The 15,036-nt window shown below is 41.0% G+C and overlaps 1 protein-coding gene across 3 annotated transcripts in view; it reads right to left on the bottom strand.

The window, feature by feature from the left end:
- Positions 1-15,036, bottom strand: part of RYR2 (ryanodine receptor 2) — a 751,000-nt gene that overhangs the window by 532,469 nt on the left and 203,495 nt on the right. For all 3 annotated transcript variants that reach the window (XM_059170336.1, XM_059170337.1, XM_059170338.1), the window contains exon 2: positions 7,247-7,366. In XM_059170336.1, the coding sequence (XP_059026319.1) occupies positions 7,247-7,366 (120 nt within the window). The remainder of the gene's footprint in view (positions 1-7,246; positions 7,367-15,036) is intronic.

Here is a 15,036-nt window from a genome sequence, read left to right as displayed (position 1 = left end):
ACCAACTGAGCCACCCAGGCGTCCCTACTTTTTTTTTTAAGTGGTTTTTTTAGCATCTGTAATACACATTCACAACTAATCCAAATCCACTTTCAAATAACATTACACTCACATGCCATGGAGAGTGGACATACCTTATAACAAAATAATCCTAATTCATCCCTCTCATCCTTTGTAGCACTGATGTTATTCATTTCACTTATACCTAAGCATACATAGGCAAAGAGAGGGTTGCTGTTACTACTCTGAGCAAACTTTTACCTGTTATATCAATTAAGAATAAGAAAAATAAAAACCTTTAATGTTACTTTCACCAATGCTTCCTTCCTCACTTTATGTAAACTCAAGTTTCTGAGCTTTCCTTCTTGCTCAAGAGCTTTTTTCAACACTTCCTGTAAGCCAGGTCTACTGGCAACAAATTTCTTTAATTTTTGTTTGTCTGAGAAAGTCATTTTTCTTTTACTCCTAAAGGACAGTTTTACAGGATACAGAATTCTAAGTTGATAGCTTTTCCCTCCCAACATTTTAAGCATTTTACTCTCTTCTTGCTTGCAGAATTTCTAAAAAATTGAATGTAATTCTTATCTTTGCTCTCTTATAGGTAAGAATTTTTTTTTCTCCAGTTTCTTTCAAGGTTTTTTGTTTAATTTTCTGCACCTAGAAAATGATATACCTACATGTACTGATGATTTGCATTCATTCTTCTTGGTATTGTCTTAACTTCCTGGATCTGTGGTTAGAGGTGAGACATCAACTTGCAGAAATTATCAGTCATTATTGTTTCAACTATTTCTTCTATTCCTTTCTTCATGTTTCTAGAGCTCTTTGGTAGTTGTCCTACAGTTCCTGAATATTCTGTCCTTTTTTTTTTTCCTTCATCCAATCTTTTTTTTTTTTTCTTTACTTTTCAGTTTTGGAGGTTTCTATGGAGATATCCTCAAACTCACAGATTCTTTGTTCTGCCAAGTCCAGTCTAATAATAAGCCATCAAAGGCATTCTTAATTTCTGTCAGTGTTTTTGTTCTCCACCATTTCTTGATTCTTTCTCTGAATTCTACCGCTGCTTACATTGCCCATCTGTTCTTGCAGGCTGTCCCCTTTTATGAAGTGGAGTCTTTAGCATATTAATCATAGTTGTTTTACATTCCTGGTTTGATAATTCCCACACTGCTTCCATATCTGAGTCTGGTTCTAACCCCTGCTCTGTCTCTTCCAACTGCGTTTCTTGCCTTTTCTTGATAGCCACACAAGATGTTTTGGGTAAAGGGAATTGCCGTACACAAGCCTTTAGTAAAATGATGGTAAGGTCTGGGAGGAGGAAGTGTTTGATGGTTCTATTAAGTCTCAGTCTCCCAGTAAGCCTGTGCCTCTGGACCGTGAACTTCACACATTTCTCAGTGTCCTCCCCTTAGGTGGTACAGGATGACAAGAGTTGGCTGGAGTTGGCTATTTCCCTTCCCCGGGTTAGGTTAGTTACTGATACAATCCCAGCAGGCTGAGTTCTGGCAAAGTAGTGTCTCTGGAGGACAGACCTTGTTAAGAACTTAATACTCTGGATTTTTTCAAAGTGATTCTTCTTCCCTCTCCCTGACAGAAGCACAGGGGAATTTTTCTCCAGTATTCACTGTGAGAACCTGGTAGAACCCCAAGAGGTAAAAACCCCAGAAGCATGAAACCCCTGTATAACTGGATCCCCGAGGATTTTCTAAGTCTTAAGAGTCGTCCACACTGAGCCTCCAGCAACTCGTCAGTTCCAGTTCAGGTTTTCCCACCCAGCATGGGTTCCTGCTCACAGGAGCTGGAATTCTCTGCACCCGCGTGTCAGTCTCTCTGATTTGGGGGTACAAGTGTGCCCTGTAACTTGGCTGTCTCATGGATCTAAGAAGGGCTGTTCATTTCTCACTTTGCCCAACTTTTTACTAGTTAGGACAGAGTGGTGACCTCCAAGCGTCTTACATGCTGGATAGGAACTTGGAAGTCTCCCACATGGTTTTATCTCTTCATTTCCTTTGGGGATTATATATATATATATATATATATATATTTTTTTTTTTTTTTAAAAAGGTTTTCACTTTTCCATTTTCTTTCATTCTTAAGGCATTACTCATGGTTTATATGTTCTCACGTCCTTTCTAATTTAGTCTCCCTTTCTAAAGTTAGTTTCTCTGTGACTTAAAATTTCATCATATCATCTTTCAGTTCTTTTCAAATCTTTCTCTTCTCCATTCACCTTATTTCTGAGTTTATAATCTCAAAGCACCTCTCTTCACTGAATTTTAGTTCATTCTGGAATGTCATGTAACAGTTTTAAGTAGTCCCTCTAACATTATGCTCCTTATTATCTCTTTGACATATAAAATTCTTCATACATATATAAATTATATGTAAAAGATAACTTCAAATAATTATGTAGATAAATATAGATTACTTCATTATTACAAATAAGTTACACATAATTACATATAATTACATATGTATACATAATGGTTTTATACATAGTATAATTATATGTCTACATTTATAGTATTATATGTGGTATGTAAAATATATATTACATATAATTTATGTAATTATATATATAAAGGTTTTATATACTGTATAATTATGTATAGAACATGGTATAATTATGTATATATAATATATATATATGCAGTATACATAGGTATATATTTACATAAAATAAAAAGACAGCAAGCAGGAGCAAAATTCTATCTACAGGCAATAGACATAGTAGATAAACTGGAAGGAGCTTTCTCATAGAAAAGGAGGGTGGCTATAGAGTAACTTCTTTTGTTTGCACCCAATATTCAAAACACAACGATTCTTTTATGAGATCCATTGGCCCTATTTCCCTTCCCCCGTTTTACCTGATACTTCTCTATCCTTTGCCCCTACTGAATCCATACTTGATTCTCAATCTTTTCTCCTCAAATCCAGGCCTATCTACATTTTTAAAAAGTATTTATTTCTTTTCAGTGTGACAGAATTCATTGCTTTTGCACCACACCCGGTGCTCCATGCAATCCGTGCCCTCCATAATACCCACCACCTGGCTCCCCCAATCTCCCACCCCCCTTCAAATCCTCAGATTGTTTTTCAGAGTCCATAGTCTCTCATGGTTCATCTCCCCATCCAATGTCCCTCAACTCCCTTCTCCTCTCCATCTCCCCATGTCCTCCATGTTATTTGTTATGCTCCACAAGTAAGTGAAACCCTATGATAATTGACTCTCTCTGCTTGACTTATTTCACTCAGCATAATCTCTTCCAGCCCCGTCCATGTTGCTACAAAAGTTAGGTATTCATTCTTTCTGATGGAGGCATAATACTCCATAGTGTATATGGACCACATCTTCCTTATCCACTCGTCTGTTGAAGGGCATTTTGTTTCCTTCCACAGTTTGGCGACTGTGGCCATTGCTGCTATGACCATTGGGGTACAGATGGCCCTTCTTTTCACGACATCTGTATCTTTGGGGTAAATACCCCGTAGTGCAATTGCAGGGTCATAGGGAAGTTCTATTTTTAATTTCTTGAGGAGTCTCCACACTGTTCTCCAAAGTGGCTGCACCGACTTGCATTCCCACCAACAGAGTAAGAGGGTTCCCCTTTCTCCACATCCTCTCCAACACACGTTTCCTGTCTTGCTAATTTTGCAGGCCTATCTACATTTGCATCTAGATACAATCTAAACTTAAAAAGATTTCAAAAGTCGTAGGCCAAGACTGCTCCAGAAATATTGGTTAATCTTTACCATGTCTCCCTCATCCCCTTCTCATTTCAGCTGCTTTTTCCGCACTGGCCCACCATGTCCTCCGGGAGTCCGTGTAGCTAGTTTTTGGACACAAAAGAAACCAGGCTGCCTTTCCTCCACTTCCTTCAGTACACATCTGTACACCCGGTGTGGGGATAACATGTCATCTAGTTTATTCTAGATCATATGTTGTCTGTGTGTGTGTGTTGGGGGCGGGGAGGGTTCTGTTATCTTCTGAGCTCTGCCTGCTTTTATGTCAAGATTGGCGGAGATGAAAATCTATGCCTCTATGATAACTTCTCATTTTCTCTCAAACATTGAGTGATAACAAGTGACTAGGTTTCTAAAAGCAGAAGTCCTACATCTCAATCGTAAAAGACAGAAAATGAAAAGGCATTCATATAAAGAATGCGAAGTATCCACGATTATAATTCACAAACGATTAATTGAAAGATATCATCAGATTTGATGTTTACATGTTCTGCTGGAAAACCTATGCTGGAGTTATGAACCATCATCCTCTTTCAGGCAGAAATCAGCATGAAGAGATGTCCAGGAACATGAAACAGTCTTCTGAGAAAGTTAGGTCCTGCCTTCGATTAAAAGGTGGCTCAGAGGGCTGAACCTCTGCCTTTGGCTCGGGCCGTGATCTCAGGGTCCTGGGATCGAGCCCAGCGTCAGCCTCTCTGCTCAGCGGGGAACCTGCTTCTTCCTCTCTCCGCCTACTTGTGATTTCTTTCAAATAAATAAATAAATAAATAAACCTTTAAAAAAAAAAAAAGATTCTGCAGCTTAAGACATGTCTTAATGTCTTAAGACCACTCACCACCAACAACAATTTTATTCTCTCCATCTTTTTAATAAATGCAGGAGACAACAAAGTTGAGAGCCAGGGAAAGAAGGACCATCTCCCATTTTCCACCAATGAAAATCGAATCCACGTGTATCTGCGCAAAATACAGCTGGACCTAAGTTTACATATGTTAAACATGAATGAGATCGAGTTTTGACACTGTAATTATAAAACAATTAAGTCTATAAAAGATATAATTGGGCTAAGAGTAGTAGTCCCCTTTCAAACCTAATGATCTCCTTAATTTTGTGGATGACTTACTAGGTTCAAGGCCCTGTGCCCAGTACTAAGCAATCAGAGAGAAGATAATAAGTGAGATATGCGCTGCTCCTCAGGGAATGCAGAAGCTGGTGTATGTATCTGAGAGCAGGTGAGAAGCTGGTGTGGATTATACAGAATTAAGCCCACCTGGCAACATAACAGAAGTATAAACAAAGTACACAACAAACAACACAGAGAACAGAACTCAGAGACCTTGGAAAGAAGCAACCCAGAAGAAGGACTATTTGAAATAGGCTTTGAAGGACAAGCAGCATTTCAGCCCGCTGAGAAGTACAGGACAGATATAACAAAGGCAAGTGGAAATACAGGGGAAAAAAACAATGACACAGTAGGGGGTTTTCAAGTAAGAGTGTATTTATGTTGTAACTACTTACAAAAAAAAAAAAGTTCAAATAGGCTTACTGGACATCAATTGCTATTCATTCTCTGTTTTATAAACAATTCCCGTATCTCATTCGACATGCACATTTTCTTTTTTCTTTTTTTTTTAATTACTTTTTTTTTTTTAAGATTTTATTTATTTGTCATAGAGAGAGAAGTGAGAGCAAGCACAGGCAGATAGAGTGGCAGGCAGAGGCAGAGGGAAAAGCAGGCTCCCTGCCAAGCAAGGAGCACGTCGTGGGACTCGATCCCAGGACGCCGGGATCATGACCTGAGCCGAAGGCAGCCGCTCAACCAACTGAGGCGTCTCCCACATGCACATTTTCAAAGATGCCAAAAAAGAATACAAAAGGATGACAACAAAAATGGTCAAAATCGTTGGTTCACTAGCTCATCATGAGTTAACAATGGGGGTGTTCCTCCGAGGAAGGAACCAGTTTAAATGGATGCCTAGCCCTCATCAGTGCCCTCAGTGCCACATGAAATGCCTACCACAAATCAGGAGCATTCGTTTTTAACATGGAGACCCCCTCTTACATTACAGGAACGAAAGAACAATTGCCAACACAGCGTTCACCATAATGTGAAAATCCAAAACCAGCTAGCTAAACAATGTGCCTGGTTCTACGCACCACAGAATCTCAGAAACCACAGGGGTGTGCTCTATGTTAAAATGCTTAATATTTTCCTCTTAAGAATACTTTTCACAACTAACACCTAACATTGTAATTTGTACAAACAGAACGCTCAATCAAAACTTGTCGAATCAAAAATAAATCTAAGCAGGGCTATAAAACACATAATGTTTTGCCACCCACTATTATAAGGTGAATCATGTTACTTGGCATGGAATTATTATAATAAATGAATCCTATGTATACATTTCTCAGCATTGTTTCACAGAATAACCAAAGAGGTACTGTGATATCAAGGAAAGAGTCAGGAATCTGCAGCCAGCAGGCCGAGATGTAAGCGTGGAAAACCAATGCTAACACTGTGGCTTTGAGTCCCATTAACAATATTAGGCACAGCACCTGACTTCTATTTGCTTCCCACGTCCCCACGTGTACAGTGGATGTGACAGTTCTTACTGTCACACTCTTACTGCAGCAGCTGAATGAGACTGCCTGTCCAAGGACTCCGGAGACCAGAAAGTACTGCACAAAGGAGGACTGATTTCTGGTTGACTTCCCACCCCTCAGACATCTTCCTCTTTCCCTTCATCCACATGGTCTGATCCTTCAGCACATTGGCAAGGCATGTTGATAATACCCGCCAGGTCCCCCCCCATCACTGTAGTCTGAAGAACCAGCAGCTCCCATCCAGATCTCCATCTCCCTGCTTTCAGGCTTGTTCTCTCAACACCCTCCAGTCACAAAGCAATGGCTAAACCAAATTGCACCGTTCACTGGTTCCAATGGCCTCCCTTCATCATAGAGCGATACCTCCACTCCTGGCCATGGCCTAGAAGGCCTCCATGGCCAGTTCCAGTTGAGGGAAACTGAGGACCCCTGCATTACATGGCTCCTCTTTCTGGAATGTTCCAAGAGACCAGGGACAGTTCACTCTCTCTCACTTCATTCCAGATGGCTCATGTATCACTGCCTCAGAAAACCTTTCCCAAATACTTTTTGGAAAAGGGGGAGCCCTTGCCCCATCACTCTATACCCCATTATTCTGCTTTCTCCATAGCCCTGAGTTCCAAAATCATACCACTCATTTACTTGTTTACTTTTCCACTAGGACATAAACACCATGGGGATAAGAGTTCGGTCTCATTCTTGTCAACAAACTTACCTGACTTGCGTGCAAAAAGGAAGGGCTCGACAAGAAATTTGCTTAATGGGTAATAAGCACATTTTTCAAATCCCCTTCAGTTTATCTGTTCCACAGACAATAACAGAGTTGCCCATACATAATTTCAGTACGACTGGTAAAACCCGAATATTTGGAAGGCATCGAAAGGCTTTATCCCACCTTGGAATTTGAAGTGGACTCCAAGAAACAAAGCCGATTGCCAAATCCTTCTGCGGCCAAACACAGCTTCTGTTGCTCTTTCTGGATGGTCGTGGTACACTGCAGAACCACCTCGTCGTCCTGCAGAGGGGGAGGCAAAGAGAAAAGGGAAGTGAGGTTTGACATGCCTAGACAGTCTAAATCAGACCTAGAAGATTAGGATTTTAGCACCTATTAAAAATTAAAAATTTTAGCACCTATTAAAAATGTAACAACAACTTCCCCAAAAATTCCACAGAATCAATCCCTAGAGAATTTTTCCTTGTTTAAAAAAAAAAAAAAAAAAAAGGGTAACTGGATGGAAAGAGGAGAAAGAGGTGATTACCACTTGGGCAGCCAACAGTTTCCTCACTAGCATTACTGATCCGCACACGCAACCCACAGGAGGAGCGATAAACTATAGAACCTCCACGTTAGCACTCTCGCTCACGGTTTTCATCATCAACATGACCAAGCAATCGTCTGACATCAAGCGTCATCAGGACCAGCCCCGGTTCCAACAGCAGCAGGCACACACAGCGCTCCAAAACCAGCTCAGGCAGCCGGGTCAAGAACAGAACACCTGGGTTCACATTGACCTGAAAAAAGTCGTCTTGGCTCATCCCCATGTTGGCCCCTTGTCTGCATTTGAAATGAGCTTTGGTTGCTTAAAAATGTGTCAAGAGGGTCTCGCAGTTCAGTCCTATGAAATCCCCACTGGTTTCCAATTAACTACGCAGCGGTACGGGACGAGTTATACAAGGGAAGAGATGACAAATGGGACAACTCCGTGTAGGCAGCATGAGGACCGCAAGAAGCATGGCCGTGAGACTCAGCAACAGCTGGACCGGCCATCCGGACTCTGCCAACTGCAGGTCAAAGATCCTAGACCAAGCACTGAATCTCTAGGATGACAAGGTAAAGGACTCACACAGGGATGGACACACAGAAGGCGCTAAGCAGACAATTAAGTGGGAGCTATCATGGTCCTTTTTAAACAAAATATCTGGGGCACCTGGGTGGCTCAGTAGGTTAAGCGTCTGCCTCGGGCTCGGGTCATGATCTCAGGGTCCTGGGATGGAGACCCGCATTGGGCTCTGTTCAGCAGGGAGCCTGCTTCCCCGTCTCCCCACTGCTCCTGCTCTCCCACTCTTTCTCACGCTCTTTTGCAAATAAAATAAAAATAAGTAAACAAAATCTTACAGAGGGCGCCTGGGTGGCTCAGTTGGTTAAGCAACTGCCTTCAGCTCAGGTCATGATCCCAGAGTCCTGCTCCCAGCTGGCTCCCAGCTCCATGGGGAGTCTGAGTCTCCCTCTGACCTTCTCATCTCTCATGCTCTCTCTCACTGTCTCTCTTTCAAATAAATAAAATCTTAAAAAAAAAAAAAAAACTTACAGAAAATTCAAAAGTTGAAAACAAGCCTTTCAGGTTAACTCAAAGAATATGCTATCTCGAGTGGAAAAGTACAACTCCAGTCTGCATTTAAAACCTTTATCATGCTATGTACTTGCTTTATTTCCCATATGGTGCAGCAATACCTAATAGTTGGCTTACAGCACCAGTCACAGGCAAAGTCCAATCTCTTAATAATCACCTCCCCACTCTCCCTCCAGGTGCTCATTAATTTCCAGTGAACACTCGACTGCTACACTTAAGAAGTCATCCGCTTAAAAAAAACAAAAAAAGCATTATTTTCATATAACGAGTACATCTGAATATTAATTCATACTCAGCATGGCTATAATAAAAATAATGAAGGGTTTTTGTTGCTTATATAATCTGCAACATCGAAGATATATTTTGTTTTCCAAATACGCAGCCTAATAACCGAGAACCGAATTGCGCTGATGTGCTCCGTGGCTTACCAGATCCCCCCAGTCCTTCACTACCTTGTCTCATCCCCCCTCTGGAACTAACCCGAGCATGCAAACTGCACTCTTGGGTAAGATGGGCTCCTCTGGATGCTGGAGACCATCTAAATTCCATTTAGTAAATAATTACTTTCATGCACTCATTAAAGACAGTCTGGGAATGAGATTTAAGAGAAAATAAAAAGATATAGGACAGGCAACAACAACAGTGCTACAGAGGAAACCCTCAAGAGAAGAGGGGGCACATCATATTGGCCACGAAGTGTAGTGCATATTGGTCCTGGCATTAACGGATTTTCTCTTCCCCACATCCCATGATGTAGAGATTATCCACACTCATACAGATGAGGACAAGGAAACTCAAGGTAACTTGATGCTCACAGAGCCAGCTGATTATATGTATCTCTAGGCACTGATCATTCAACCTAATTTATCTGAATCTAAGAGTCCTTGGCCCCATGATGCTTCTAGATGGCTCAGCTGATTTTTTTTTTTTTTACTATGTTTGTTGGCTAGAAAAGTACTTCTCAGTCTTTAATGTGGATCCTATCACCTGTGGGAAATGCAGATTCTGTTTCTGTTGGGCTTGGGTGGGGCTGATCCTGGATTTTGAGCCAGTGATCTGAGAAGCTAGGATCCCCAGTGGGTCCCTCAAAGGGGAAAGATGCCAGGAGACATGTGCGCAGTCTCTTGTAAGAGCTTGGAGGCAATCAGTAGTAACTGCGTGTTAAAACAAGTCTATATACTTTGGACAGAACCAGAAAGAAGAGCACACGTGGAGATGGTCCTTGATATGTGGTCCATCCCAACCATATCAGGGAAGGGAACCAATATAAGTTACACACTGAACCACCCTACTAGGTTTATAAAACCAATTCACTTGAACAAAGAGTCGCTTCAATCTAGTGAGTCAACACCATGTGATGGAGTGCCTGGTCACGAAGCAACATTAAGTTCAAGAGCGCTCTGCCCCACCACCAAGGAGAGGGACTCTAACTACAATATGCAATATCATGATTCCACTTTGAATGACAGCACTGAGCCTGATACACTTATCACGCTTTTTCCAGTTTACCTGGGAGCTGTTGTGGTTGTATATTCCAGAGCAGAGGGTTCCTTTCTGACAGAAAGTAAAATATACTGAGCATAGGATGGACCAAACACCACTTATAAATACCTGCCAGTTCCCTTTAATTAACTCATCATTCATCTCGAAGCAAAATTTTTCTCCAGAACCACGCTGACTTGAGAGCCTACTGGCTATGCATTGGAGAAGACATGATGAGCAGCTTTTTAATTTATTATAACCCATGTGCGGTAAATCTGGTTTTTGCCAACATATACATGTGTGCATACGGATACAGGCACATACACACACACACACACGAAATCTCTTTTCTATTCCAAGAGTAAAGACTAATAAGCACAGCCTCATCCTGTTGGGACTCCAGAGAGTTAATTCTGTTAAGGTAACAGAACAGTAAGTCTATACATTGTGTCTCTTGGGTCATAAAGCTTCTGAATTAGTCTCTGCCACCCTACCTGAGGTCCAGGCTCCTCTCATTTCCCATTTTAATTGTGTGCACTGTTGGTGCACCTGAGTGCAAAATGCACACAATGGCCCTCACTTTTCCAGACTTAGCCCGTAAAAACTAAAATCTTCCTTAAATATTTACCTTTCAGTATTCTTGGTTTTTTGAGTCCATGTCTTCGGTCTATTACCCAGGGCAACAAATTTTGATTCAACTCAAGATATCCTTTTCCATAGCCAAAATGCTACAAAAGTCTATTCTGCTTACATTCTATTATTTCTTTATTTTTTTTTTTAAATTTCAAACTCTGTTCATCAACTGGAAATGACTAGTGTAAGAAGATACCAGACTTTCCTCGAAACACTGGAACTTATGCCATTGTTCATTTCATATAAAACAAACTGGAAGAAATGGAAGTACTTGAGGGGTTTTTTTGCTTTTTTTTCATTTGTTTGTTTTTTACAAATTTTGAATGAAATTAATTGTGAAAAAATACTCTAGGAGAAACTTCATGAACTTTGTGAAAATAAATAGCACTTTAGAGAGAATACTCTCTGGCTTACAATTCCCCAAAGTCCTGCAAATCCTATGCCAAATCCATCAACTTCTCATCATACCAGCTACCATCATGTCTTGGTTATTATCTTCAAAACCCACTGAATAGTCTTCCACACTGCACATTCCCTACCTGTGATGCTTCACCTCAAGGTCACCCCATAAACCTGACCCATAAATGTCAGGTTTTAATGGCTTCCCATTACTCTAAGGGAAAAGACCAAAAAACTCATCTAGTCTACAAGGACCCAACTCTGCATAGACAGCACCAGCCCAACATTTCCTCCAACCAACCTTCCCTCGTTCCTCTGCTCCTACCGGAGTTGGCACATACTATTAAACCCTTTCTCCCTCCTCCAGTTAAAGACATATTCATCTTTCAAATCTTAACTCAAGCATCCATTCCTGAGGTGGGCCTTCCCTGACCCACAAGGCTTTTTCAGTTCCTTTGTTTTGAGCTCCTATACAACTATATTCCTTCACTTTACATAACTTAATACATAATGACTTTATTGAATTCCAGCACCTAACACTGCACTGGGCAAGTGTAACATACTCAGTAAATGATTACCTTAATCCACTTCTGGATTGCTCATAAAAGTGCTGCCGTACTGACAAAACTGAGTTGCTTTTTAGAATAGCCAAAGTAAGACCCTACCTTTCCAATTAAAGTTAGCATGGAATGATCCCATTACATGATTTTTCTGGTCATATTCAGCCAGGAAATAGGGCAGTATTTGAGGACAATTGTTGATCTTATTATATTTGTGACAAATTTTAATGCATTGTAAGCACCTGTAGCATCAATAAGATTACTGGGGGGAGGGGGCACTAGTCTAGTCCCTCATTTCCCCATAAACGTAATAAAACTTTGGTTACAACTCTTTCCATACACCATCTAAGCAAATCAAACATACCGTCCTCTTGGTAAGTCAAGAAATGTTCTTCCTCACTCGGGTCATTAGGAAGTCCCTCAAATCACACCAGGGATTCTTCTTAGACCCTTATGATGATTGTCTTTTGAAATGTTTATCCATGTCTACACCTTCCATAACTTGTCTTCTCCCTTGGTTAGGTAATAATTTTTCCACAACTGACTCCAATTTAAAAAACTCATTATATGTATTGCATCCTATGGCTATTGGTGAAGTGGGTCAGAATGAATTCTATGGAAGCTGGGGATCCACTGAAAATAACTGTTTTGGGGATGCCTGTGTGGTTCAGTTGGTTAGGTGTCCAACTTTTGGTTTTGGTTCAGGTCATGACCTCATAGTCATGGGATTGAGCCCCTCCTCTGCACTAAACATGGAGCCCGCTTGGGATTCTTTCTCTTGTGCTCCTCTCTCTCTCTGCCCCTCCCCACCCCATGCATGCACAAGCATACACATACACATCACTCTCTCTAAAAAGAAAAAGAGAAAAGTGCTTCAGTTAAAACCCAAGGCAATCACACCATCCAACTCAGATATAGTAAATGCTCCATAAATATATGCAGGATGGAATTCCTTTTGTTAAATGCTCTTGCACTCTTCCTGTGACCTGACAACGCTTTAGAACAGAGATGAATGCCGCATTCCAGGAAATTCTGTGATGAGTCAATAAGACATGATTTCTAGAACAAATGCTGCCAAGTCTGCTGGAATAGTACATGGAAAATAACTATCAAACAACAGCAGTAGCTTCTTTCAGACATTCATTTATCCTGTAATAAATATTTACTGAGGATCTAGTATGTAATAGGATATATCCTAAACACTTGAGATAAATCACTTTATAGATCAACAATCCCTGAATTCATTATGCCTACATTCTGGTAGGGGAAGAGGGACAATAAACAAAAACACAACAGATCTGTAAATTAAGTTAAAGTTCTGTGAAAAAAAAAAAAATGCAACAGTGTGAGAGGCATCAAGAGTGCTGCTGTGGAAGGAAGGTTGAAATTGTGAATAGAATGGCCAGGCCTCATTGAGGGGATGAGTTCCAAGCAAGACTTGAAACAGGGAAGGAGAACAGACACTGCAGCTTGAGGAATGGCCAAAGCAAGTCCCCAAGGCAGGAAGGCATCCAGCATGGTCAAGGAAACAGAGGATGTCCCTGTGGCCGGAACAGAGCAGTCAGAGAGAGGAGGGTGGAAGCTAATGGGTGGGGCCAGACCATGAAAGGCCTTGAGCCCCGAGTCAGATCTTTGGCTTCTGCTGAGGAAATGGGGGACCACTGGGTGCTGTACTAAACCCAGGGAGACAAGGAAGCAGCACACGGACCTGGAGTGAGCAACTTCAGCCATCCAGGGGAGAGGAAGATATTCAGACGAGGGTGTAGCATTGGAGGTGGACTGAAGTGAGCCAATTCCAGACACATGCTGCATTTATCGAGTGCCTCCTATATTCCAGGAACTGTGGTAAGTGGTCACAGATTTGTCTCCTTTACATCATCATCGCATCTGGCTTTTCTGGCAAATGGCCCAATAAAATGTTATCTCTATTATATGTTTTTCTTACAGCAAACATGTGGTTATCAGAGCAAATGAGTTAACACAATTAAAAAAAAAAATAAGCCCCTATTTTTGGTCTTGCACTGAATTTATATTCATTCATTTAAAAAAATACAGACTATTCTCAGTTTGCTCATCAGCACAACCATAAAAATGACAATGCCAAGCAATGTTCAGAAATACTGTTTATGACAGTTCCATGATCTTTAAAAAATTTTTGTCCAAACATTAAAAACTCTATCAGTTATAAAAGTACCAAAAAATGGAAAAAAAAAAAAGTCAAGTATTTAGTCTCCTATAACCTAAAACATTCAAAACACAGAGATTAAGGTGTTTTGTTCTTTGTAAAACCCTTATCCAGAGCAGTCTGAACGGGGCCTGCCTTAACCTTCTCATTATGTAACTCTCCTTCTGGAAGGAGCATCTCCTCAGTGTGCTGGCAAATGGTCTTACTCCTACATTTGGATCACTCTCCAGCATTTTCAGAGTTTAATGTGAATTTCTTAACTGGTGTCACTTCCTCTGGGACATCTCCGACCTCTTTGTCACAACCATGTTCCTCATCTACGTCAACGAGGTCACCTTCACCCGGGCCCTCTGGCTGCATGTCTATGCTTTTGTAAGGGCCAACCTTGTCCATACTCTCCCACTCCCACTGCTTCTACAACTCCACTAATGTTCCATCAGAATTTCATTTCCAGCATTCCTACTTTTTCTCTACTGCACTTTCATCTTTGTTGGTCAATCCCACTTACCCATGCTTGGGAAATGCCCGAAGCCTTGATCACAGGGAGATGAGGAGATAATTAATGCAACTGCGCAGGTGTTGTCTGTGTGGGACACAAAGCCCAGAGGTGCAGTGACCAATCACCATAGATTCTGAAAGCAACACCCTGCTGGGTCACTGATCATGATGTCCATCTGGTATGTATTTGACCGCGATTCATAAAATAAAGAGCGAGCAGGGAAATCTGTGCTTTATGCAGTTCCTCACAATTGATACATCTTGATAAATGAAATATGAACCTTGATGTTGGGGTTCTGATGCCATTTAATCAAACCCGCCAACTGAAATTATGCCAATGATAAACATGCAAATTGCAGGTCATCACCTATGTTTACCGAGACACTACTACAGACCAACAATTTGAACATGGTTTATTATTAAGGTAGAAGTAGCAGGAGTTGCTGACAAATTAGATGAAAAAAATCCAGACAGCTACTATTTCAGAAATGGTGGTTGTACAACTGGACCAAAATAAAACTGTCACACTAGAGAGAAACCCTATAAATAAAATGAAGACAGAATAGCCTCCAACTAC

The sequence above is a fragment of the Mustela lutreola genome, chromosome 4 (assembly GCF_030435805.1).
Source record: "Mustela lutreola isolate mMusLut2 chromosome 4, mMusLut2.pri, whole genome shotgun sequence".
Classification (NCBI taxonomy): domain Eukaryota; kingdom Metazoa; phylum Chordata; class Mammalia; order Carnivora; family Mustelidae; genus Mustela; species Mustela lutreola.
Note: the sequence above shows the minus strand (reverse complement) of the source record. Positions and strands in the feature narration are given on the sequence as shown.